This window comes from Centroberyx gerrardi, chromosome 23 (assembly GCF_048128805.1).
Source record: "Centroberyx gerrardi isolate f3 chromosome 23, fCenGer3.hap1.cur.20231027, whole genome shotgun sequence".
In the NCBI taxonomy this organism is placed as follows: domain Eukaryota; kingdom Metazoa; phylum Chordata; class Actinopteri; order Beryciformes; family Berycidae; genus Centroberyx; species Centroberyx gerrardi.
In genome coordinates, this window is record NC_136019.1 from 15,500,469 (window position 1) to 15,528,012 (window position 27,544).

General features: G+C 42.9%; 1 protein-coding gene across 1 annotated transcript in view; it reads right to left on the reverse strand.

Moving 5' to 3' along the window:
• Positions 1–6,518: 6,518 nt before the first annotated feature.
• ppp2r5b (protein phosphatase 2, regulatory subunit B', beta) overlaps positions 6,519–27,544 on the reverse strand; it is a 39,548-nt gene continuing 18,522 nt past the window's right edge. Inside the window, exons 2-13 of the mRNA XM_071923081.2 lie at positions 22,828–23,024; positions 20,888–20,989; positions 19,919–20,011; positions 19,164–19,294; positions 18,022–18,081; positions 14,626–14,734; positions 10,537–10,590; positions 9,602–9,652; positions 9,112–9,231; positions 8,642–8,769; positions 7,413–7,514; positions 6,519–6,756 (exon numbers count right to left, since the gene is read on the reverse strand). Of these exons, the coding sequence (XP_071779182.1) occupies positions 6,519–6,756; positions 7,413–7,514; positions 8,642–8,769; positions 9,112–9,231; positions 9,602–9,652; positions 10,537–10,590; positions 14,626–14,734; positions 18,022–18,081; positions 19,164–19,294; positions 19,919–20,011; positions 20,888–20,989; positions 22,828–23,024 (1,385 nt within the window). The remainder of the gene's footprint in view (positions 6,757–7,412; positions 7,515–8,641; positions 8,770–9,111; positions 9,232–9,601; positions 9,653–10,536; positions 10,591–14,625; positions 14,735–18,021; positions 18,082–19,163; positions 19,295–19,918; positions 20,012–20,887; positions 20,990–22,827; positions 23,025–27,544) is intronic.

Below are 27,544 nucleotides of genomic sequence, written 5' to 3' on the forward strand. Positions count from 1 at the left end.
CTACTATTCATCCAGTATTTATATCCATTATATATGAATACATTATTTATCAACACACTACAAGCGAGTCTGCCTGAGTGTGTTACAATCCACTATAAACTACAGACGCTGTTCTGTCATATTTGGCAGACATTGTTAGTTGGCTAGAAAGCACACAGTTTAGGGAGTAAATTTAAGTTATGTGTGTTGCCATCATGTAGCTCCTGGCTTCTTAAATTATGACTTGGGCCTGAGAATAACCCTTGTTCCTATGTTTTAGGCCTAATAACCAGGACAGACTGGAAATACTATGGGTGAAGGTGATATAAAACTACACTTTATGAACAGTAAATACATTATTGTTTGAGAGGGAGCATTCAGTTTGACTCACTACTCCCTCTAGCGGCCGTTATGGCGACTGCAGCCAATGACTGCTGTACACTGCAAAAAATATATGTCGTTTAATCCAGAGCTGAGTCTTAAAATATTATTTATCTTAAGACTTCACTTGTTTCCAATGCAAATCAGCTTGTTTTAAAAATCCTCTTTGAGTCAAACGGTATTTTCTTGATACTGGAGTGATCTGCCTCATTCTGACGTTCACACTTGTTTATAGAAAATCCCCCAAAACCACTGAAACTGCAGTAGAAACAAGTGTGATAATGTCACAACATTGTGAAAATTGTTCAATGTTTCTAAAATATATACATATATATATATATATATATATATATATATATATATATATATATATATATATATGTTCTAAGACTGGGTATGAAAGTAAACGGCTTGTTAAGATGGACATTTTTTACAGTGTGTGAAAAAAATGATGTAAATGAAAGGTAGCAGTTACATTTCTGGCGTCCCCTCCTGGAGTTTTGTGTAGCCTATATTATGAATATAGTAGGCTATGGCTTTGGTGAAGTTACATTTCTTCTATCAAGTTACATTTGCATTGTCTTTCAACACAACCTTATTTAATAGCTATCAATAGGGTACAGTATTAGAAGTCATATAAGAGTGTATTAGGAAATGCTCCCATCTAACTAGTCTTTGTTATCAGTGTTTAGCACTAGCGTAAAAACTCTAATTTAACAAGACAATATGATCAAAGTTAGTGGAAAACTGGAAGGCCTCACCTGAGATAGTCCTGAAATAGGCTTTATTGCAACTTAGGAAATGACTGAAACACCGACCAGACACCAAGATGATAACACGTTGATTAATAAAACTGAACAGGCTAAACTTTGTTTCAGCTGGCAGTGAAATTATATAGCCTTAGGCTAACCGCGCAATTAGTTTGGATGAAAAATACTTTCATTGTTTGGCCTAGCCTACATTTAGTTTCTGCAGCAGTTCAGACTCACTCTCACTCTCTCTCTCTCTCTCTCTCATTTAAATAATACGGATGTTTTTACTCGTACATACCTGAGATATTTGCGGATGTAAAAACAAGGCTTACCTTCTTGGCTGAGGATGTCTCGGAGGTTTGAACTCCTGTGTCTCTCCTGCAGTGGACAGCGACCAGTGACTGGAACCAATCTGTCCTTGTTGTTGTTTTTAGAAGGCCATTAGGGCGGACGGACACTCTGACATCATACCAATTATAATGAAATGCCATTAGAGACCCCAAGCCAGAAATAATGGCGACTCCCTGGAAAATACAGATGCTTGTCAATATTGTCTTAACCTCAGCCTGTATCTCTGTATGTGCTCGCGCGCGCGCGCCTCTGCATGTGATAGGAGAAAGTGAGGGAGAGATTATTTTTCCATTGCTGTAGCATGGACACACACACACACACACACAGAGAGAGAGAGAGAGAGAGAGAGAGAGAGAGAGAGAGAGAGATACCAATAACAGACTTTATCATATACACTCTTACAAAGGATGTGTCATTTTTAACACATCTGTGTGTCTTCTTTGGGACACACACGTGTTACTTGTGTTGTTACATGTGTTGTTATTAGCATATGTTGTGTTTAAAAGTTGTTGTTTAACACTTGTGTTAAATTAAAAGTTTTTTAATTTAACACAAGTGTGTGTTGTCCAAAAGAAGACACACAGATGTGTTAAAAATGACACATCCTTTGTAAGAGTGTAGTATTGAACCTCACTTGCAGTATTCTGCCACAAATTGTGTGCGCGTGTGTGAGTGTGTGTATGTCTATCCTATAAGTGTGTGCAGGGTTTTATTCCATTCTAGAGCTCAGTCCATTCTCAATGATGTGAACAGTTTCAATCCACCATTTGAAAAAGTGACACCTACTCTGACAAAATGACTGATAGCGTTAAAAAAAACAATGATAAAGTTTGAAGTTTTTCCACTTTTAGTTTTAGCTGCTCTAAATTTTAGAGATGCTTAATGATCAACTTCTTTAAGCTCTTCGGAGCGAGAGTAAACACAGAGGAGTGCTACTCTGTGACACCAGCTAAAAGAGTGTTGAAACTACTTTGTAACAGCTTGAAAACCTCATTTTGACTCCAAAACCTCACTGAGTCAGATTCAATGTGAATGGGTGGTGAATAGTCAATGGTGATTTACAGAATTACATGCTCCTCTATGGGCTGACAAAATTCTACAACCCTTGGCCTTAGGAAACCCTTTAAAACCCCACTGGATGAACTCAAACATGCATGACAGTCAAGCTAAAAATATGGCTGTTTTTCTTAGTTCCTGCAAAGTTGACACTTAGAGATATGAGGTTTTAACCTGAGAGCAGCGACATGTTACTTCAAGGGAGGATAATCAATAAGAGGAAGTGGAACTGACACCCAACCTCAGAAGCAAAAGAATCAAACGGACACCAAGAGACATTCACACGAGAAAAAAAACAGCAGTCAGACTCCCGGAGTGTTTTCTCAAAGTGAAGTTTCATTTTTAGCACATAGTTTGTTTTTTTTCCTCCATTCTACACCCCCCTGTAATGTTACGTACAGTAGTAAGCCTCTCTACATTCAAACCCCCCCCCACCGCTGTGTTGGTCCCCAAAATATACATCTTCTTCTTCTTCGTCGTCGTCTTTAATCATCTTCTCTAAGGTTTTTCTTCAACACAACAAACACAGACCATTGGGCAGACAGTGCAAATCTAGAAATTCAGTGAAATTGCTACGTAATGCGGTTGTAGGTTTTTTTTAGGTAACGTTATATTCTCAGTCCGTTGCTGTTTGCTCTGACTTATTGCCATTCTATCGTTTCTAGCTCTACGTTTTTCTTTGCACGGACGCTATAGCTTCCTCTGTCTTTCTCCTCCCTCTTTTCTTCTTCGCTGGCTGCTTTCACCGGATCCAAATCACGACACCCCGGCTGGATTAAAGCGCTCGTTTTGAAACCGGCCGCGGTCAAAATGGCCGCCGAGGGGAAGCGTGACACGGAGGGAAAAGCAGCGTCGTGGATGGCTGTCTTTGAGGCGATACCGTATCTCTCTACCAACACTCTCTCTCTCCTCTCTCTCTCTTCCTGTTCCGCAGCGACGTCTGGAATGGCTGACGGGGTTCCAGAACACGGAATTTAGGATTCCAGAACGGGTCCTTCTAGAACAGTGGGAGCCGGGGGTTCTATTTTTCCACCCCTCCGAGTCAGCTGACCGACTGACAATAACAATCAAGAGGGTTTGTGAGTAAACTAGCCGAAAAAAGAGAACATAAATCATAAAGTAAGCTGTGTTTTATGACAGTGAGGTTACTTTTCTTCGTTTTCGGTTGTGGGTTGTTGTTTTTTTTGGAGTTAGCTTGAATCAAAGTAGCGTTGGAAATCCGATCAAACGCTTAGGGGCGTTTGTTTTTGTCTGCTTTTTTTTTTTTTTTTTTAAATCACAAGATGACAAGTGCACAGAAATGCACTGCTACAAATTCAAGATTTACGACTTTTGTTTGAAATGCTAATGCTAAATGCTAATTCTAACTCATTTATGGTTTGATGAAACTCGAAATGCCAAATATCTGTTCTGATTTGGGCGGATTTCAAAAACTCTTCAACTCAGGCCAGATTTGAAGCGAGTGTTTCGAAAAAAAAAACTGCTGGTCTGAAGGGTTTGGAATAGTTTGGTTTACGAAGCAACCGACGGCTAGCTCTGCGCCTCGAGCGTCACAAGTAACAATCAATCGATTTGTTTTACGATACATTCGGATTCAAAACCCTGTTCCTCAGGAAGGAGAGAAGGAGAGAGAGAGAAAAAGAAGCGAGAGAAGAGAGAATTTTGTTTGTCCCCTCTCTTTCTCTATCGCTCTATCTACGCATCTATCTCCTGCTCACTGGTGCACTCACCGGATACGCGCACACACACACACACACACACACACACACACATACACACACGCATGCATGCGCACACACATACACACCCTGACCATCGTTTTCAAATAAGATAACATTTCCTGATCAAATAGAAAATAAATAGCATCAGTATCAGTTTCCACAAAATGAGCAAGATAATACAAAAACCAAGAGGAAAAAAAAACAACAGCATAATTACAAAACAAAATCATCTTCATCAAATGAATTTACACGTAAAGTACCTTTAAGACAATGTGAATATCAAGGACGCAACAGGAGTAAAAACAAGAGAGGAGGGGGGCATTTGAGTGTGACGCCCCCCTAAAAAACACACATAGTATCCTGAAAGAATGAAAATATTGCTAAAATAACAGTTTTTTTCTGTTTTTTTTCTTCCTCTCTTTATCCCATCCCTCTATCGTAATGATCAGACAAGAATAAACAGATTTCGTTTGTTCACATCGAAAAACAAAGTTATCGTCATCGTCGCGGTCGCCACCTAGCAGCGTCAGGTCTGCTGAGCCTAAAGGAACAGACGCTCCGGGTTTCGGAAATCCAACTGGAATTTCTGTGTTTTTCTGGGGGGTTTTTGGGGTTTCGAGACACTTGTGGTGCGCTTCATTTTGTCTGTCCAGCAGCCTCTACGTGGGGCGGGGCTTACTGCGTACTTTTCGGATTCATTAGTCGGGAGGTTAGTAAGTTAACGGTCAAAGTTTTGCTCAAAATACGACTTCGAAAATGTAACGTAGACTTTAACGGGGCGATGTAGGAATCGAGTCTGTTTGCGATGTGTTTGAAACGTTTAATACGGAATAAAATAGCGCAAAAAACTCCCAACAAATCACCTTTGTGTGCCAGAACGTCAAACAAAAACCCCAAAAAATAGCAACGGCCGCTCAAGGTGGGATGTTTTTTGGCTGCAATACCCCTTTAAACTTCACCAGCCGCACCACAAATATCCGAAATGTCAAAAACAAACGGCAAAAACTCCAGTTCATTCCTCCCCTCTATAAGGTCTGTTAAAGGGGAACGCCGCTGAATTTCCGCACTCACACACACATTATGGCCTTCGCATACAATTAACATAAGATGTGAATCCGGAAGTGGGACGCGGCCTTCCCCTTTAAGGTTTCTGCTACACTAGTGTTTCTCCCATAATACACTACAGAAATATCCAGAGACATATGTATATATATAAAAACATTATCATCATCATCATCATCATCATCAGTAGTACTTAGAGTAGAGTAGAGTAGTAGTAGTAGTAGAGTAACAAGTAAGAAGAAGGAACATTATTGTACTTAATATCATTTTCATCGTAATCATCTTCGTCATTGGTTATTTAACCTTGAGGGACTTTAGGCTCGTCCTTTGGTGGAACCCAACGGGATGGGAGAGGAGTTAGAGCTGTGTGAGAGAGCCAGAACCAGGAGTGTGTGTGTGTGTGTGTGTGTGGAATGTTTCGTGGGGATTTTTGGTATGTCAATTAGCACGTTTTTCTTTTAGATTGTTGCCATGTTCGACTTTAAAAGTGAGATTTGTTTGGGATAGCTGGATTTGCAGCCAGGAGGTGTGTGTTCCTCTCTCTCTGTCTGTGTGTATGTGTGTGTGTGTGTGTGTGTGTGTGTGTCTGGTCTGTGCGGCAATAGTTTTGGGACATTTGTGTGAAACTGCCTCCTTTGTTCATTTATGTATTTTGCTATGCACGTACTAAATCAGCATTTCTGACCAAAAGATAAATATGAAGCCACAGTACAGATCTTCTGACTTAGTTGGTTAAACGTTAAAACATGTTAGACGCACGTTTGCCTCGGATCCAAAAGAGAAATTTCATCCCTCATTTTGAGTCCCAGGCTCAGTAGAAGCAGGCCAGCAACCCATTTTGGTTCCTGACCCGCAGTGTATTAAACCGTTAATTAAAATGGCGATCCGCATATTCGGATAATATTCATCTTCTGATCTGAAACACAATGTGTGCACAGCAAAAAAGTGAACCAGTTTCACACAACTCGTCAGAAAAAAAGGGTACAATGTTTGTACCTTGCATCACCGAGTTTGTGCCCTTTCGACAAAAACCTTCCGCCCCGGTGATACAAGATACAACGAATCCCGTCACTCCTTTATCTCAAAGGAGGCTTCATCCTGTACCTTTTTCTTTCTATCTGAGCTCTCCCAACACTTTCACCATCGTCTGTCACGTCTTCTCCCCTCCCCGTCCCTAACCCCCCCGCGTTATCCGATCTCTCCCCGGCAGCGGCACCTAAGTGGCGCTCTCCCCGGCTCCGGAGGAGGAGGAGGAGGCCCCGCTGGGCTCGGGCTCAGGCTGATCGGAGAGAGCCGTCTGCGGGGAGGACGGGGCGGGCGGCTCCCCTCGCTCGCCTCGCTCCTGGAGGTTGCGCTGGTTCCGCGCGGCCTCGGTGAGCATCTGGAGCCGGCGCTCCTGGTGCTCCTCCAGGCCTCGCCACAGCTCGGTGCGCTCCCGCTCCCGCTTCAGCTCCCTGGGAGAGAGGAGGAGGGAGGAAGAAGGGGAAGGATGGAGAACAGAAAGAGAGATGAGCTGCTAGAGGAGAGCTGATGAACGGTGTAATGATGCAACCGCTGGACTGAAGGGCGACACATTTATATTTCTTTCTCTTATCAAGCAGAGGTCGAAGTGGCTGTGAGGAGTGTTGGGGGTGAGAGATGGAGGATGAGTTTGAGAGAGAGAGAGAGAGAGAGAATGGTTGGAGAAAGGATGGAGAACAGTACAGATGAAGGCAGAATGATGGAAAGGTAGTGATCCTTTTAAAGGCCTTGAAACATTTAAGAAGTTTCATTTCCCAAAAGTGTATCCACTATCTTGAGTTAAAAAGAGTGATGGAGAGGGAGAGAGAGAGAGAGAGAGAGAGAGAGAGAGAGAGAGAGAGAGAGAGAAAATGAGAGTTTGACAAGGGCTAATGGATAAGTGGAATTATGATGTGATCCACATTATAAAGATGACATAGGCGATACATATTTAAAATATGAAATATAATGTGATGGATAATGGAAAAACGGCCATTTAAAATATGACTTAAGAGCTTTCTATTTCTTCCTCTTGTTGTCAATCTTGTCTCCCATGACACAAACACACACAAACACACACAAACACACAAAGAGAGTGAGTCATGCTCACTTCTGTTTCTCCACTTTGTAGGAGGCAGTGAGGTCATCAAACAGCTTGCTGTTCATCTCCATGAAGGTCTTCAGCACGTTGTAGATCAGAGACACGATGGTCCTGGTGGGAGGGGGGGAGAGACACAAGAGGATAGTTAATATCACCTCTTCATTCATCTTCTCTTCATCTTAAACCCTAAGGGACGGAGAGACAGAAGAAAGACGATGCCACACCAATCTTCTACGTTTGTGTGGGATAGCTTTATTTGTTTTTCCACTATTTGTGTCCCCAAGGATTAGAGATAGTGGTTAAAGGAATGCACAAGTTTTGGGGAGATTGGTCACTTGGTCAACTTGGATGTTAAGTGACACCAACATCATCCATGTGTTCCTGGTAGATCATTCACTTCGGTGCTCCATGCTAACACTTTAGCTACACTATGTTGAGTGATAGGAGACTAGCATTATCTCAAAAGTGAGAAAATGAGAACTTGTAGAAGCTCTAAAGCTAAACGGTAATCAAATGATATGTGGCTAAGTCTGGCAGCTTTGTGTAGATTGGTAAAATTTACATAAAATATGTTACAAAAATATCATACTGTTTTGAACTAGCAGGGACTACTTTCCCTGTTGGCCGACAGGTGACTGAGTGCAGCTAAAAATCACTGCATAATGGATGAATATGTGGTCGCTCACCTGAAATAGTTCCAAAAATAAACCTGACTGCATCAGATATACTGAGATAACGATATTTCATTTAAAAAATGTATGAACCTAAAGGCCATATAATGAAAGCCACTAACAACATCTTATTACCAAAGGGTCAGTCCTCATACTTTGGATAACACTAGGCCACTTTTGAGCTAATGCTAGTCGCCTAGTATCACTCAACACAGTGTAGCTAAAGTGTTAGCATGGAGCACCAGAGTGAATGATCTGCCGGGGACACATGGATGAGTTTGGTGTCTATCTTCTCATCACTTAACGGGTAAGATGACAAATGGGACAATCTCCCAAAACGTATTCCATTACAGGTCGACCCTGGTCCCAGCTGTGACTGTTTAAAATCAATTTATTTACCAAAGAGTGATGAAGCTCACACTTTGAGATGAATATGATCGGTACAACCACAACTTAACTACTGTAAACTAGAAGTTCAACTCAACTTGACTAGACGGTAGCTAAAATCAAAAGCTGCAGATAGAGTGGGCGTATGTTTGAGCATGTGTGTGTGTGTGTGCCACTGACTGGTTCCAGTGCTCCTTGGAGACTCTGTAGAGGGTGGCGAAGACCAGCGGCAGGATGACTTGACAGTTCTCCTCTATCAGACTGAGGATGTACTCGTTGTTCCAGAAGTACAGAGCCCTCTCCGCTACCTGGAACAGAGAGAGAGAGAGAGAGAGAGCGAGAGAGAATACTTGATTTTCATTTATCAAAGCTGTTTCAGAATTCTACTTATTAAACAGATGTTTGCGCCCACAATCTCTCCACTAATCCAAGTAATCGTCTGTTTTCTAAAGCATCTATCGGCGGATTATTGTGTTTTTTTTTACAGTGATATAATAGATCACAGTTGCTGCTGTAGGCAATCAGATTACTATAATCCAGTTCATCATAATCCAGTTTACTCCCAAACCTGGGTGTGTTTTAATCTGGAAGAGAGAGAGAGAGAGAGAGAGAGAGAGAGAGAGAGAGAGAGAGAGAGGTGGTGTCCCGACCTGGAAGTGAGGGCTGGAGATACAGGCTGCGATCTGTTTGAAGAGCGGCTCCTGGACCCGGATGAACTGAGACGGCTCGATCACATCCAGGATCTCCTCGATCTCCCCCAGGAACATCACCTGGACACACACACACACACACACATTTTTATGCATACATACATATTCTGCATTACTTTGCCATGTAGCATTTCTCACATAAAAGCAATGCTCTATTTGCTGTGTGATGCACCCAAACACCAGCACCAATATCAGCCCTTTTCTATTCAGCCTGTTTGAAACTGAAAAACTGCATCAGATTACTTTCATCTTACATGGAAATTATGAAAAATAGATGACATGCATCCAAAAGCGGGTTATAATAAGATGCAGGAATGTACAACAACAAAGTGTTCAGAAATCACAGCAGTGAATGAGGTTATGTCTTTGCTCGATGACTAATAGCAGAGCAGAAGCATCTCTCATCGTCTCTTAATATGAGTTGACTCACCTCTTTCTGCGTGCAGGTTTTGGGCCAGTACTTAAGCAGCCCTCTGATGATCTGCAGAGAAAATATGAAGTGCACAAATATTATAAATAAACACTGCGGCCATTAGCTCAGCGGAGTATTTGGCTGGCATCCATCCATAGCGTCTCCATTAACTCGCATTCACACTCTGGCTTGTGCGTTAAATGAAAGATGTGGATTTGCCAATTAACCTTGCACTGGGCCTCCTCTTCGCTGTGTTGATGTTGGTGAATGAGCAAAGGTGCAGCAAAGACGCCCCAATCATTTTGCAATGCGTTCTGTATGTAATTAGATTTTTAACATTTAGTGTTTTTAAAATCCAACTTCACGGTGTCAAACCTAGCTTGAAATGAACTGCTGTCCCATATAACTAAGACGCCCCATATAAGAAGACATGGATGGGACAATAAAGTTGGCAAGGGTTGATATGAAAACACTCAACTCAATAAGGATAAAACAGGACGCTTTGCCAAACCAAATGAAGGCTTCATGTTTACTGTGATGGATTATCCCACTCTGTGGAAGTTGTTTTTCATATTGTGCAAGAATGAATGGCTGCAAATGGCTTCTTCTGAAGGGAGGAAAACAAGCGCTGATATCTCCAACTATGCTGACTGTGTGCAGAAACCAGCAGGGAGAATGGAAAGGAGAGTGGAACCAAAATGATTGTCACTAACTTAAAAAAACACACTGGTATTATCCTTTAACCAGGGATGATGTCAAGTTAAACCCACCTAACCTCAGTTTACCCTCCTACATAAATCTCAATTTAATTTACCACTACATCACAGGTCTTAACTGCTACACTACCTTCAGGAATGACACTTTATCATGCTTGATGATCATGTGATTGGTAATAATATTAATGGATGATGTGTAATAGTGGCATGAATGTTGTGTGGTAATGACAAACTTACATATTCAGTGACCGTAGCATCTTTCTCCATAAACTGCACCACACAGTAGGCCAGCTGTGAGGACAGAGGAGAGGTGGTTAGGAGACACACACACACACACACACGCACACACGCACACACACACATTCCCTGAGGCTGACAAGGAGACAAGGGGATCTTAGCCCTTATCCCTCAGGATTACACACTGCTAAAGATCGGAAAGAGAAGTTTTCCAAGGGGAGATCTGTCACAAGAGTGTGTGTGTGTGTGTGTGTGTGTGTGTGTCTATTCCAAAATGTACATCAGCTCTTGTCTGCTCTTATATGATCTGCAATCATTTTCTATTATCCAGTATGTGTGTGTGAGTGTGTGCGTGTGTGCACGCGCTCACACGTGCCTGCGCGTGCGTGTGTGTGTGTTTTGCGGTTGCCCCCTCCGCCCAGGCCGGTTGCCGTGGCGAGTGGGCACCGTGGCGACGGAGAATGTGTGTGCGTGTGTTTACTTCGGAAGGAGTGATGTCACACACACACACTGAGTCCCTTAAGGGCAATCTGAGATAGAGTTTAGACCGCCGTCTCTCTCTCTCTCTCTCTCTCTCTCTCTCTCTCTCTCTCTCTCTCTCTCACTCTCTCTTTCTCTCTCTCTTTTTCTGTATTGTTGTCTTTCTGTCTCTTCCTCTGTCCTATCTATCCCATCTACCTTTGCTTTCCCCATAATATTATTGTATTCTGTTCTAGTCTATTTTTAGTAGGGTTTCAGTAAGTTAAAAAGTCATTATGAAAAGAAAGTGGATTGTTGTGTACTTTCATAGTTACAGACAGTAGAGGTTGTGTACTTTCATAGTTACAGACAGTAAAGGTTGTGTACTTTCATAGTTACAGACAGTAGAGGTTGTGTACTTTCATAGTTACAGACAGTAGAGGTTGTGTACTTTCATAGTTACAGACAGTAGAGGTTGTGTACTTTCATAGCTACAGACAGTAGAGGTTGTGTACTTTCATAGCTACAGACAGTAGAGGTTGTGTACTTTCATAGTTACAGACAGTAGAGGTTGTGTACTTTCATAGTTACAGACAGTAGAGGTTGTGTACTTTCATAGTTAAATACAGTAATGATTTAGACTGAATACACAACTGCAAGTACGTTGATTTTTCAAATATTTCAAAATGGACTTTGATGGTCTTTCTCTGTGTCTCTCGCTTTTTCTCATTCTTGGCCTGTGGCTCCACTGTCTGCCTCTGTCTGTCTGGCTTTCTGTTTCACATCTTCTCTTCTCTCTCCTTTCATCTTTTTTTACTGATCTTTCTATCTAACCGCCTTTCTTGTTTGTCTTCTCCTCTCGCTCCGTCCCTGTCCTTCATTCACACCACAACATGGTTACAGAGGGAGGTAAAAAAAAAAGCCGGTGAAAGGAGGGATGTCAAAGCTTGAATAAAGCTAAAGAAAGCAGGAAAGAGAGGGGGATTAAAAGAAACGTGCAGAGCAGTCAAACTATTTAAAGTATTAGCGAGGCATTAGGGAAATGGCTTGGGGTAAATATGATGTTGGATTCTGTTGTCAGGTCGGGCTTTGTGGGTGCTGCAGGCCGTTGTTAGGCTAAGGATTATGGACACTGTAGTGTGTTAAGACTGAGGTTTTACCAATATTGATTTGTCAAGGTGACAGGTCAAATATGGCTCTATATTTGGTAATGAACTCATTGTAGAGAATTACAAGGTTGGCTTCTTGCCTATGAATTTGTTACAGCCTGCACAAGCTGCCTAACCTCAGAAAAAAAAACAATCCTTTGATGCTTTTTTAGTTCTAACCATTAATTTGTTACATATAAACATGACAATTCATGATCTGTGATTCATGCTGACTTACTCACTGTTTCACTTATTGGAAGTTAATCTTAGTAAGAGCCTACACTGTGAATGTGCTCAGTAGGCACTTTTCTTGCCACTTACTATTTGGCAATCTACTGTAGGAATTTAAGCTTATTCTACTGTTGCTGTAGCACTAATGTTTGTTATTACAATTCAGTGACAGCTATATATTTGGAGAAAATCCTACACAGGTTACCTTTAAGGAACCACAGAAACAACTGAAGCAAACAAAATGTTCCTCCAATAGACATCAGTAGTGAAAAGAAACATCTCCTTTGCTCGTGAATTTCATTTCCAGACAATAAAAATAGAGAAACGTGCTTATACTTTCTTTATATTCACTATTCACTTTCTGTCTCAGCTTCTGACTGTGCTTTTTTTGTTTGTGTGGCTCCTTTTCCCTTTTGATTGTGCTTCAAACTTAGCTTTTTTTGAGCCGCATCCAAAGTAATCAGCGCCTGAGTCAACACAGGCGCAGCATCAGACGACTTTATTCACAAAAACACGAATATGAGAAGTCAGTCATAAGACGTGAAGTGTGTTCGTCTTGATTGATATTTCCTCCCCCTGCAGTCACCGGCAGCTTGAGCAGTAGACACAGCTTGAACAGAGGATTCACTGGTGTCTTTAGTGGCGACGATGTGTTTCTATGTGTTGAGAAACCTTAAAGACGACTCAGGTGCTGCTGGGATATTTTGATATGCAGATCCAGAACTGGGTCACTACTGCAAAGCCACACCTACTGAGCAAAACTGCTGTCCACTAGCATGCTTTCCCCCAGTGACCCTTGTCAGCCTGTCAAAACTGTGTGTGTGTGTGTGTGTGTGTGTGGGCTGGGAGTATGTGAATAATGTATGTGTGTGAACCGCGGGGAGAGAGACGGAGAGGAGAAATGTAGGGCACGGTGATGCTGAGATCCAGAATATGCACACACACACACACACACACAGGGAGAGGCTGTCATCCCCCACTACACACACACACACAAACACACCGCCGACCAGTCTGTGGAGAACAAGCTGTACCCTCTGCATAATCAAATAATGTTTGACACAAATAAAATAGGCGCACACACACACACACACACACCTACACACATACACACACACACACCGAGTAGACTGGCTACCCTTTGAATAATCAAATATTATGATAAACCAAACACACACGCACAGATTCTGCTGTGTGTAATTGAAAGGTGAGTGCGTCTCTCTGCAGTATGATGCGTGACTCAAGTCTGCCCTCTAGTGGTGAAGGAGCCACACTGCAGGACTCCTCACTACCACTCATGTGATGGTCAAATGTATTTACAGTCTTGTTTGTGGAACCCATCATGTTCAACTAGCAGAATTAACACGCTAAGAAGAGCTAATTATCCATCTCTCTTCTCTCTTCTTCCTCTGTATTGTATATCTATAAATAATATCCAATCCAATGTACATTAGTAATTGTTGCGAGAGGTCGATCTTAACTTGTGATTATGGGGATTTTGGTGCAGCTGACTGTAAAGGAAGCCCTCTGTGTATTATTACTAGAACACAATGCAGGCTCTGAGGTAAAGGAGCCGCTGTGCAACCGTTACATAAACTAGGAGCCAATCATCTGATTCTGTAGCATGTGGAAGACTGATGTGCAAGTATAGATGCAAGGGTTTCAATAAAAGTCCTATATCAGATATCAGTTTTGCCCACCTCCGATATGATGGAGGTGAGACATTTCAGTCTGTAAAACCTGCCTCACCTTAACTTAAGGAGCTGCTAACCCACCTAAAGAATTCAATAATTACTGGTTTCAATGGAGAGTTTTAGTGTCACATGATGGTCTAAATGCTGTTTCAGAGGCTTTTCCAGTAGAATTCTGGGGGAAACACTGAATCCTTGTAACTTTTTGGCATGGAAATGATATATAAATAACATCTAGAGAACATATACAGAACATTGGCATGGAGGGACAGTGGTAAGGAATAAGAACCTGCCAGCAGGGTACACACTTGTCCCCTGCAGTGACATTGAATCTAAACATCTATTTTTGTATTTTTGCTGCTGTTATGACATTTTCAGTGTCACAACTAACATAGTTGGGTGTCACTGTTGGGCAGAGTTTATAACTTTTTTGACCAGTTTCTTGTGCCACAGAAACACAGACTGAGGTGGATAGTATGAATCTGACTCCTAGGAGGCTGTAATTCTAGAGAGTTTCATATGTAAAAATGAAGAAATTTGATTAGGATGATGTCACTGACCTGTGCGTGGAAGATGGAGAGGGACTTGGCTGTGTGTAGCGGGATGAGGACCCGGACCAGGAACTGCTTATGTTCCGACTTCAGAGGCAGAGCGAAGCCATTGATGATGCTGGAGAGGAGGAGGAGAGGAGAGGAGAGGAGAGGAGAGGAGAGGAGAGGAGAGGAGAGGAGAGGAGAGAAAAAAGAAAAATCATTGAATCATGTCGTTGAATTGACTGTCTGTCAGCCGGCCTGTCTGTGTCCACAAGTCAGAGACAGTTCAATAGTCTCTTTTCTTTTTTCTAACTTGTTTGCCTTCTTCCCGGTGAATACGCCGCCCATTGTTTTCAGTGATTGGACTCTTAAAGTGGTAATACTTGAAATTTTTAAGTTTTTATTTTTACCTCTGCCAAGGAGGTTATGTTTTCACTCCTGTTAGTCTGTCTGTCTGTCTGTCTGTCAGCAGGATATTTCTAAGACTTATGAACAGATTTCCCTGAGCTTTGGTGGACCAAGGACCAATAGATTTGATTTTGGTGGTGATCCAGATCTAGGATGTCCATCATTAGGCAATTATTGTTTTTTGGCCATAACTATGAAACTAACAGAGATAGAGACTTGATTCCAAATCCTAAGTGTATGTTTGCAGCGTCAAGAAATCAATTTAACTTATTTCAGTGATAGGAATAATGTCTTTGGGCTCACGCTAACTACCCAGTTCTACTTCTGTCTTCCTTAAGCCGCATCACTTCCTGTGCGCCAGGGAGGGCGCACAGGAAAGATCTCCCAGACCAGCAAATGTAAATCTTTCATGAACTGGATAGAGGCTGAATCACTAGCGAGCTGCAAAAGGGCCATTTATTCGTATAAAAATGTTCCTTCAAAAACTACCATTCACACGTATGCCTGTCCAGTCATGTGTGTGGAGGAGCGGCCGCTCTATTCTTGGTCGACGTCCGTTTCCAAGTGGCTGGACAAATGCTCAGTTCACTACTAGACTGAAGCGGTTCAGCCTACAGAGAAACTATGAACAGCTGAAGAGTGGGAACTGCAAAGCTCACCGCTGTCTGTCACGCTGTCAGTCGGACTGTTTATCTGCCTGTCTGTCTGTCTGTCTGTCTGTGTTGGTGTCAGTTGGTCTACCTGCCTATCGATCTGTCCGCCTGTCCGCCTTCATTGTCTGTTCTACTGAACATTCCTCCAATCGCATCTCCCTCCCGCCGTCCCTCTAATCTCTCTTTGTGCCTCCCTCTCCTTCCCTTTTTCCTCACTATCCATCTCTCCGTCTTTCTTCCTGTCTCTTACGTCTCTCTCTCGTTCTCTATTATGCATTCTCTCTCTCGCCGCCCGTCTTTCTCTCTCTCTCTCTCTCTCTCACTCTGAGTGTGTGGGAGGAGCTATAAATACCACTGTTACCACCAACATGAATACAAACCTCTCTCTCCTCTCCTGCTCTCTCTCTCCCTCCCTCCCTCCTCCTTCCTCCAGTTGTGACTCACTCGCTCATCCTCCCTCCATCTCCCTCTCATCCTCCCTTTCTCCCCCCCCCCACATCCCTCCCTCTCACCGCCGTTCTCCCCTCCTCTCTCACCTTGGATTCATCCTTTCATCCACCTCCCTCTCTCTCTCCCTCTCTCCCTCTCTCTCTTTAACCCATCATCCTTAAACCTCAATGAATCGATTCCCCCAAAATATCAGGACCAATCATATTAGCTCTTTTTCATGCAACAGACTAATCGGGCGAATCAAGGTGAAAGCTATCATTCCTTATTGATTTCATCTATTAAATCCACTGATCATTAAAGGGAGATGGAGATGAAGTGGAGGAGATAGATTTGGTTTGACGGGGGGATTGAAGAGCGTTTGAAAAATGCTGATGTCTACTCTTACAAAGTGATTGCTGACAGGAAAGCAATCAGGAAATCAGAAAAGCATTTATGCATTTATTAATAGCTATTTTAGGACATTTGCAGAGAGAATACTAACATTTTTAAGGGTGGAATCATTCCTATCTTTGAAATTTTGGAATGAAACCCTTCATTTTTAAACCTTGAGACAGTTAAGACACGGATTGTGCAAAGATAAGGAAGTGGTGTTTTGAGTACTGTCTTCCCATGCAGCTAAAACCACTTTTATTAACACACTTTGGCACTGAAAACCTTTGTCAAACATATCACCATCCAAATCTCTCCCTTCATATCTCCACCCCTCCCTCTCATCCATTTCTCTCTCTATCTCTCTTACTTTTATGTGACGATAAATGAAAGAGGGAAATATCAACATTTGCTCAAATATTTTGGCAAATTCCTCCGTAAATCGAAAATCTCTCTACATCCAATCTCGCTCTTTCATTCCACTGATCGAAAATCCCCACTTACATAGGCAGAGAAAAATGAATGTTTAATGTCAATATTAAGTTATTTCTTATTATTTCTGCTTTATTAGTGTCTAACAGACAGGCGAGAGAAGAAAGAGAGAGATAAGAGATACAGAGATCACCAGCACGTCCTTGAATAAAATGAATATTTATCCACTGTAATACTGATTTGTTTGTGTTTACCTTCCTCCTTCTCTTCCTCCATCATCCTGTATTTATTCTCTTTCTCCCTCCCTCTCTCTCTCCCAACCTTGCATATGGAGCGCTAAACCTCTGTTGAGTATATTTACATCACTTATTAATTTGCCTCTTTACCTTCTTCCCTCCCTCCTGTTCTCTCTCTCTCTCTCTCTCTCTCTATCGTCCCCCTACCTCTCCTAAACCTCATTTTGCATCCAGAGGGAGTGAGGAAAACATGTCTTCAGGATTATACCACTTTCTCCCTCTCTCTCTCTCTCTCTCTCTCTCTCTCTCTCTCTCTTTCTAATCGCTGTCATCTTTCCATTCCTGTCCCATTGATCTGTGTACGAGCATCTCTGCTTGCGTAGGAAGAGAGAAAGACATGTTTGTTTATCTGTTTGGCTTCCTCTCTCTGTCTTCCTCTCTCTCTCTCTCTCTCTCTCCCTCTCTCTCTCTCTCCCTCTCTCTCTGCCTCAGTGGCCAAGCGACAAAATATAATCATGACAAAATGAATAATTTCTCATGTTCTTGTTTAACCCCCCTCTCTCTTTTCTGTCTCACCTTCCTTCCATCCTCTCTCTCTCTCTCTCTCTCTATTCCCTCCCTCCCTCTTCCTTCATTTCTCGCTCCGTCAGTCTGTGCACCCACGACAATCTCCGCATGATAACAAAGAGGGAGCGATGGTGATAAATGAAAATTTTAAAATAAATACATATTGTACAGCACTGGCTACGCTTTGTCGCTTTGCCTTCAAGCCTTTTTTTTTTAGTCGTCTAATTCACTAGGTTACCAGCTGTCTCATGAATAGTAACAGCTGGCCTTGTGTGTGTGTGTGTGTGTGTGTGTGTGTGTGTACTAACCTGCCGAGGATTTCCAGCAGCTCCGCGACTCCGTTGAAGTGCTCAGTTTCATATATGAACCTGAAGAGCAAAGACAACACACACACACACACACACACACACACACACACACATCCGGAATGACTACGATTTCACCAACATGACTTTTCCGTGACTTTCCATAGCGCTTAAAATGTGATTCCTTCCTGGTTTGTGTTTCTAAAGGGCTGATCCGTCTGATTTCCACTACAGTTGGGATGAAAACCACCAGCTAATGTAACGAATGTGTGAAACAAGTCGGAAAATACATTCTGGTACATTCCTGTAAAGTGACCCATTTTTAAAATTCCCTGACATTCCCTGATTTCCCAAGAGAATTGATCAAATTCCCCGTCTGGAATACACCTGTCGAGTGCGAGGAAAAATAACTAAAACGACAGTTAAGGAGCACGATAGAAGGGATTTTTTAACATACATTTACCTTATTAACATCATTATATGAAGATATAACTATCCTCCACTGTTTGAAAAACTCTCCTCTTGGTCTATTTTCAGCTGTCGGAAGGCACAAAGAAAGATGCAGCCAGTTAATTGAGGAGGAAACAAAACTTGTTGCAGCCTCGCAGCGCTCTCCACGTTCCTGAATTGTATAGCGAACGGAACAAAAGGGACAATTCAGCCGCACTTAGTGAAAATAAAAAAGAAGAAAAATGAAAGAGGAAAAATGATTGAACCAGCACATCACAGCGTTCTTGGGGCGTCAGAGCGGTTTAACCAGTCGTTTGAAATTTCGTGTTACAATACGACTATTCAGGATTTCTGTCATGGCTGCTACTCTGAGTGCTATAACCATGGCTGCATGTGTGCAGTCATGCTAATATGCATTCTGACCTGAGCTAATGTTAAGCTGAAATGACGCAGTTAGAATAGTAGAACTGGAATAAAGTTGTGTATTACTTGCAAAGTAAAAATGGTTTGTGCCATAAAGTAATCCAGCAGATTTCCTGCCAAATCCGACCAGGTGGCTCACAATATCAAATGCAGTGTAGAGGCCAGTAGAAGCTGCCAGTCTTCTACTGATGGTCTCATTTCTTTACAGTAATTATACTAATGTTTGATTTGTAGATGTTAAAGTGCTCTTATTGGTGGATGCAGGCCTTTACCTGAGGAAGATGTTGTTGATCTGTTTGCGGATGTAGGCTCGGAGGCCCAGTAGTTTTCCATAGACGCGGTGCAGGATGGTCTTTAGGTACTCCCTCTCCCTGGGGTCCTCACTGTCAAACAGCTCCAGGAGCTGCACACACACACACACACACACACACACACACACACACAAAGCCCAACACAGACACAAACATGTTTGTATTGCTATACGTGTGAGGACCTTGATTGATTTGATTCCTTCCTTAACCCTAACCTTAACCCTAAACTAAACCTAATCCCAATTCTAATTTAACCCTAAATCCAAGTCCTAACCCTAAACTAACCCTAATCCTAAACTGTTATATTGTGAACCTGGAATTAGAAGGTTCATCTGCTTTCAGAACAATTTTGAGACAGCGAGTGATAAAAGTTTTCACAACCCATACAGCAAAACTGATAGAACCTCATTTAATTTGCATTTTTTCAGCATTTTCTAAACAAGCCACATGTAAAGGGACTTAACCACAAGCTGTACAACCGGAAGACAGATTTACAGTCCTCAAGTCATTTTCTTAATGTGTGGCCCAACCTAGAAACCAAAATTTGAAAGCACTTTAGCGGAGTAAAACTAGTTTCCTGTGACGGTCGGCCTTTCAAAGAAGAGCTTCATTTATTTATTTATACCTTCCTATTTATCAAGGTTTGAGAAACATCTGAGCGCTTCCCAATCCGACAAACCGCATCTTTAAAGGAAAGGGAAAGGAGAGAGAATCACCTGCAGGACAAACTTCTGGTCGACGTAGCGCTTGGCCATGGAGGGCTGGAAGTCCGGGCTCTCCAGGAAACGCAGGAAGAACTCGTACACCAGCTAACACACACACACACACACACACACACACACACACACACACACAGATACAGAGAGACAGACAGGTACAAAGAGGTTAGATGTCATTTAGAGCATGTGTGTCTGATTTCTGCTCTTTAAATCCACACTGGGCAACTTCTGCATGTCAGTGGCTCCAAATGGCGAGGTAACTGTTTGAACTTCAATACCCAGAAATCCTGCAAGGTGGCGTCAGTAAACTGCACACAGCACGCTCCCGTTTACCCGCCCGGCCGCTCTGTGATGCTTTATACCAATGGAAACCGAAGGGACCGGAGAAAGATTTGGGCAAATAAGGCGAATCAGTTGCGGGGGGAACGGGACGCTCCTCTCTGCTGCAGCCCCACTTTGTGATTTAGGCTGAGAAGACGGGGGTATTTTTACATGAAAATCTTGCCTTGTGTAGTCTTACCTAAGGCAACTCATCAGCAGGCATTTGTATGGCAGATAAATGCTGAATGGTACATAAAAGAGACGCCCGGTGGGAGCTGTGTGCATTATGGCCTTGTCCGCCCTCCCAAATATAGTATAAAATGTATAGTAGGGCCATTTTTCACCGCATTCACTGACTTTGCATTGAGTTTCACTTAAATAACAAAGCAAGCACATCACAGCCACTCCCCAACTGTTTTTGTAGCGAAAAGTGGAAAAGGCCAATGTCAACGCATACTGCTGAAGTGATCGTTTTTAAGGAACAAAAGTCCTTTTCTCTCCCCTCCTCTCTTCCCCTCTACCTCTTGTTCATTCTTTAACTTTTCTCCATTGCTTTCTAGTGCTGGGGGTTCAGGTGAGGGTCAGTGAGATGAAAGTATCTGACTGTGTGTGTGTGTGTGTGTGTGTGCGTGTGCGCGCCTGCACCTGCAGATGCGGCCAGGAGGCCTCCAGCGTCGGCTCGTCTTCCTCGGGGTCAAACTCTGGATTCTCGCTGGGCGGAAGAGTCCGGAAGATGTTCACCGAGATCTGGAAAGAAAACACAAACGAGGGAGGGGGATGGAGGGATGGAGGGATGGAGGGAGGGGAAGGAGAGTGATGGGAGGAGGGAGAAAATAGGAAGCGGAAACAACGGAGATGGATGAGGAGTGGGTGGGTGTGAAGACGGATACAGGGAGGGGAGATGAGGGAGAACCAGGTTAGTAAAAAAGAAAGGAGACAGAGAGGTAGAAAGAGAGATGAGAGAAGACCAAATGGCATATGTTCCTATAATTATAGTAAGGTATTAATGCTATGGATATTGTTTTTTTTTATCATATTCTTTGAAACGTCCTTTTTCTCTCCATCCTGAACTTTTTGCTTCCTCTGGGCCCCATTTCACTACCACTTTCTCTTCCTTCCTTCCTTCCTTCCTTCCTTCCTTTCTTTCTCTCTCTCTCTCTCTCTACACTTCTGCACTGCATCAGTAAAACTTCTGTAGGCTCATTTCACGTGTATAAACTTCACAGGGATTTAAAAAGGTCCAACCCATTCCCATATCAGCACATTTCCTTTAAGCTACTTCATGAATATGCTTTTTAAATCCTATAGGAGTTAACACCTACAGCAGCCACTGGCTCGGCCCCTCTTCTCCTTCCCTCTCTCTTACTCCCTTCATCTCTCCATCCTCCACTTCCAGTTATCCTTCTCCCTCCATCCTCCTCCTCCCCTCCACTCCTCTCTCACCCTGCAGTCTCAGCCTTTAGCTCCATTTTGCTAATCCAATTCCATGAATTTTCCATGACTACTTCATGGCATGCAGCGCCATTTCCATTATTCATCAGCATCTTATGTTCAATTGTTGCTTTTTTGTTAGATACTTGACTTGATTGACCTGTTTGCAGCGACAACTATCAATCCAGACTTGAGTAATCAGAAAATTGTGTTATTTAGGGTATTATTCTTATATTATGAGCCGATTTCAGTGACATTTCTAATACGTGAGATGATTATATTTCCGTAAATTTCCAGATCAGAGAAATGCAATTTTCAAATTCTATGATTTGGTTTTCCTCTTCGTCCATTCCTCCATCCCTCTCTCCTCTTCTCATCTACATTACATTCATTCTGACTCTTTAACTTGCTATTGGCGACTTCTAATGTTGATGATCAAAGTATTTAAGCTTTTTCTACTGTCGCACACATTGTAATTCACTCTAGATGAGAGCTAGAGCATTAGCTAAATGCCTAAAATGTAAAATAAAAGGTCAAATTTGCTTGTGGCCACATTTTCAGACATTCAACCCATTCCTCTCTCCCTCCATCCCCTCTTCTCTCCTCTCCTCTCCCACCATCTTCACATATAGCCTCTGGGTGTAGTCACTCTATCATGTTAGCCATATTCTCCTCTCGCTCTCCTCTCCTGTCCTCCACCAGGTCCCCCCCCCCCACCCTCCTCTCCTCCTCTCTTCCTATCCTCTGGGACTGCTGCTGCTCTGTGTCGGTGGCCACACTCTCCGCTCTATCTCTCCTCTCCATCTCTCTCCCTCCATCCCTCTCTCTCTCGCCATCTGCACAGTCTTTTACAGTGGTGCAGGCCACACTCTTTCCTTTGCTCCTTCTTCATCCATCCCTCTATCACCCCTCTCCTCTCCTCTTTTCATGACATCTGTAGAGATTCTGGCTTTTGCATTTGCTTTGTTTGTGGCTATATTTTCTGACATTCTAGCTTTCTTCTCCCTCCATCCATTCATCTATTGATGCATCCGTCACTCCAATCCTTCCATCCACCCAAACAATTTGTATGACCATTATTTGTCAGTGTCTATGTTGTGTGTCCATCCACATCCCATCACCCCCCCCACCCCCCCACCCCCCTCCTCTCGTACCATCTTGATGGCCTCTGGGTAGAGCGGCTCTATGAGCACCCCTCTGCTCGTGGCCACGCTCTCCACCAGCTCGTTGAGCGCCGCGCGCTTGATCTCCTTCCCCTTCAGGTCGGCCACGCAGTCCAGGAAATCGAACAGCACGCAGCACTGCTGCAGCTTCTTACAGAACAGGTCGTGTAACTCTGCCACCGGGGCGTCTGGAGGGGGTGGAGAGGCAGACACAAAGAAAGAGAGAAAGAAAGAGAGAGAGAGATGTTAGACAAGGAGGTCAAAGGACGATGCAGCCCAGCCACATGGGACAGCATCCCTGAAACGATGACCCGAGGATCTGACGGAGGGAGGGAGAGAGAAACGGAGGGGGAAGATGGACAAAAGAGCTCATCATGCTTCAGAGGTGTGTGTGTGTTTGGTAGCGAGGCAGCTGGGGTGTTTGGTGAAGCACAGGAAAGCAGGTAGAGATCTATACCGAGGGCCAGCGCTTCTCTCCAAGGTAATGAGGGAAAGAGCGCAGCCTATTACTCTACAAATACATTTGTAAACACCCACACACACACACATGGGCATGTATCTACACACACACATCCACACACACACACCTTCCTCCAGAGGGCCATGTTGTATCTCAGTCCTATTACCTGTCAGATTCATTCTCCCAGCCTGTTCGTCAGAATGAAACAACCTGCTGCCAGCTGTCAGACCGAAACCTTGCACCTCCAGAAACTCCACTTTTCGAGAATGTGGAGAAACTGGCTGATACTCCTGGATCTCTCAACTAGTACAGAGGGTGTTGAATGTTATGGAAATTGCTCAGCCCATAAACTGTAATTCAAGTGCAAAAATGAAAAACACCAAAATAGGGATTACAAGGTTTTTATATGACAGCAGCACAAAGGCAGTGCTTCGTTCTAATTCCTGAGCAACCAGAAGACTGATGACTCAACGGCTTAATATAGCAGCAAAACATCCAGATTTTAGTTTCATGTATGCATGAAATGCCTGAGCATGTTGTCCTAACACTAACATGCTGATTTAAGTTGAAACAAATGGTATAAAAAATACACAGAAAATATAACGCCTATTCTTCTATGTTTCCTGTAGATTTTTTTCTAGATGTAGCAGATGTTCCAGTAGATAGAATGGCTCGATTTGGATATTAGTGCCATGATATCCATATGTCATGATATATATGGACAATTTTCCAAAATTGTGATTGAAATGGAGGCAGGGGGGCAATAAGGCCAGATGATTTTCATTGAATTTACATTTTTCTTGCTGGGGGCAATTTTGCAGCTGTGGGGGGGCAACTGCAGCTAAATGAATGCAGAGCAGAACTGGTTTGTACCCAACACCTGAGCAAGATGTCAGGATGGAGCTCTGCATTTCTGCTTGAGCCTAACTGAACCTGACTGGATCTGATGTTACTGGACTTAACTGGATCTAATTGGACCTGGTTGGAAATTGTGGAAGGATTGTACTATAGGTTCAACTTCTCTCTATTTCTCAAGTTTAGGTGGAGGTAGGATTCAAAAGTACTGCTGGAAGAATGCTGCTTTTGGGAGTTATTATCTTATCATTAGCATTAATATATCACTGATATATAGTCAGGCTCTACTGTGTCACTCTGTACAGACTATCTGCCTTCTGCAACTAATGAATCAGAGTAACGCTCCCTGAGACCTTGTAAGCCTACATATCTCCGTCTGTCAGAGGGAAACAATACAGCTTCACCGAGAGGAGACAAAGGCTGGGAAGGGATCCGCACTAACTGTCCAGTTGGACGGAGGATGATCCGCGGCTCACACACACACATACACACACACAGAGTGGGAGCGGATTAGGTTTAACCCTTCTTAACCCCCAGGTGGGAGAGCCAGGAGGGGTGATGGGCTGGCTGGCGCTCTTCCAGCCCCAGACCCCCTCACCTCTCGTGGGCACACCGCGACCATCTGCTCCCTCTGGCATGGAGCAGCAAAACAATAGACAGGGACTGTGCCCTTTCCTTGAGGCGTCCACACACACACACACACACACACCATTTGGAAACCATGGAAACAAACAATTATGACCAACGATTTTTATTTCATGATAGTTTTAATAAGAAGATTTCTTGGAAGTCTGAACTGTTAAAGTTGCATGTACACTTTACAAGATTGTTCTGAAGACGCCTATAAGAACAACTGTGATACAAGATGAGCACCCTGCTTCTCTAACTGTCTAATTGGGGTCAAATCTAGTCCAAATCTTGATTTGACCAGAATTAGCTCACACCGATTCGCAAGATCAAGGTGAAATTTCCGACATCAAAGTTTCTTCCAGGCAGATTTCTCTGAACTTTTTCTTTGAAGCTGCAAATGTACTGAGAGGCAACTTTGACGGTTAACTTTTTCAAGAAATCTTGTTATATGCATCCAGTTGTGTTCCCAGAACCTGTGTTATGTTATTTGTATACCTGAACTGGTCACTGTGATTTTTCGGTAGAAGAGACCGGCAGTAAAGGCGAATTCATGCTTCAAAAAGAACCGGTTTGTTGGAAGAAATAATGTCTGCTACTTCGTTTTGGCCCATTCAGCGAGACATTTTCATGCTAAACTTTTTTTTTCGGACTTTTACGTAACCTTCCTGCCAGCGAACACAATGGCTGTTGTTTTCGGTGTTTGTCCGCGTCACATCCTAACATTCACGTCTATGTGAGCCTGTCCACTCGGCTGCGCGGAGTGGTCAGCGTGTTCTTGAATTGTGGCCATTTCTCAGTGACTGGACAAACGTGTGACAGCCGAATTCACACCGTTTACTGACTATTTGCGAAGAAAAACAAGTATGAGCAGTTTAATAGAGTGAAATGTTGTTTTTTCTCTTGTGACTTTGCTGAGAAGCATGAATGTGAATGTAAGTCTGCGTCAAGGCAGCCAGGAACCAACTCTGCTCCAATCCTTAAGTCCTCATGACCCTTCATCACTCCTCTACCTCTCTCTCTCTCTCTCTCCCTGCCATCCCTCCCTTCCTCTCTCGACCCCTCTATCTTCCTTTTCCCTCTAACCCTCTCTCCTCTCCTTCCTCCCTGCCTCAATCTCCTCCTCCCTATCTCCTGCTTTCCTCACAGCCTCCCTATCTCTCCCCCTCCATCCTCTTATCCTTCTTCTATCCTCCTTCCCTTCTCTCTCTCTCTCTCTCTCCACCTCTTAGTCTCTCTCTCTGCTCTCTCTTCCCTCTGTAGACAGACTGTGAAGGTGAAATCTAATCCATTTTTAATGGAGAGTAATTGTATGAAGATGTGCCGTGCTGGGACTGGAGAAAAGAACACAGCGAGGTGAAAAGACGAAGGGAGAGAAAGAGAGTGTGTGTGTGTGAGAGAAAGAGAGAGAGAGAGAGAGAGAGAGTGAGAGATAGAGAGAGAGAGAGAGTGAGAGATAGAAGGTGAGAAAGAGCGAGAGAAGATGAAGGGAATGGAGAGACATGGTGGGTCATGTGAGAGCAAGTGTGGGAGAGAGGGGAGGGAAGGAAAAGGAAATGAAAGAGCCAAGCAGAGAGGAAGGGATGCAAGGAGAGGAGGAGTGTAAAGAGAAGAGAGTTGACAGAGCCACAACACACACTTTGAGGCAAAGCAAATATGTAACATCGTCCACCATCAGGTCAAAAAACGGGATAAAATCTGTATGAATAAATAACAATGTGAGCTGTAAAGGAAAACTGAAAAATCTATATATCCTAAACTATACTTTTATGAAAAGACTGGATGAGCTGAGAAGGATCACTGAACATATCAAGACAAACTAAAATCTAATTATTGGTGAAGTGAATTTGAGTTTTGCTCGTGGCAATGCTATTATTAGGTCAAGGCAGGTCGTTCCAGACTCATTCATTCACAGCTGCTTTTAATATCGTGTCACTGCAGTGATTAGAATCTGAACTGCACCGCCTTAATCACTGCAAGCGATCACGGCAAGTTTTTAACCATTAAAAGTGATATTCTGGAGAAATCGTTTTTGTATTGATGAGACTTCAAAAGCACTATATACTCAAAACAACATTATATACAGTAAGCTATAAGTGCCTGATCAATCACATGGCTGTGTAGATAAAGGATCTTTTCAAACAGCCTATCCACAAAGAATAAAACGCTAATGAACTCATTTTTGTCTTGGAATCCCCTTCTGTCTGCGACAAAGAGCCATTTATATAAAGAAAATCCATCTTTATTTTATTTTGAACATGAGAAACGCTTCAAGCTACCCTCCTGTATTTACATGTGTTCAGATTGGACGAGTACATTTCACTTCATAGGAAATTATACAGCGGTAGGTAGCCATGGTAGTCTTGCAGTCTGCATCTATCCTGCATTAGTACTACAGTGGTTAGATCAGATTCGATTAGATTAGAAAACTGTAATGTGCTCAATGAGGCAATGTGCAAGATTCCCAGTCAACTCTCATTTCAGCAGCCATTCCACAATTACTGCATGGAACAAAGTAGGACTTAACACGATAAATGCCACTGTATAATATCAGTTAAGTGCATGGTAGAAGTGATAGTTCTTGTAAGGTGCGTTAAAAAGGATAGATTGTGCACATTGTCTGTTTAGCTCTTTGAAGGCAGAAGGAATGAATGAGTTCTTAGCTGCTGGTACAAGCCCATCTGTGTATGACCTGCATTAGCGAAAAGAAGAGGAAAAAAAATGTAGGCGGTATCTTTCACTTTCTCAGCAAATACAGCATTTTTT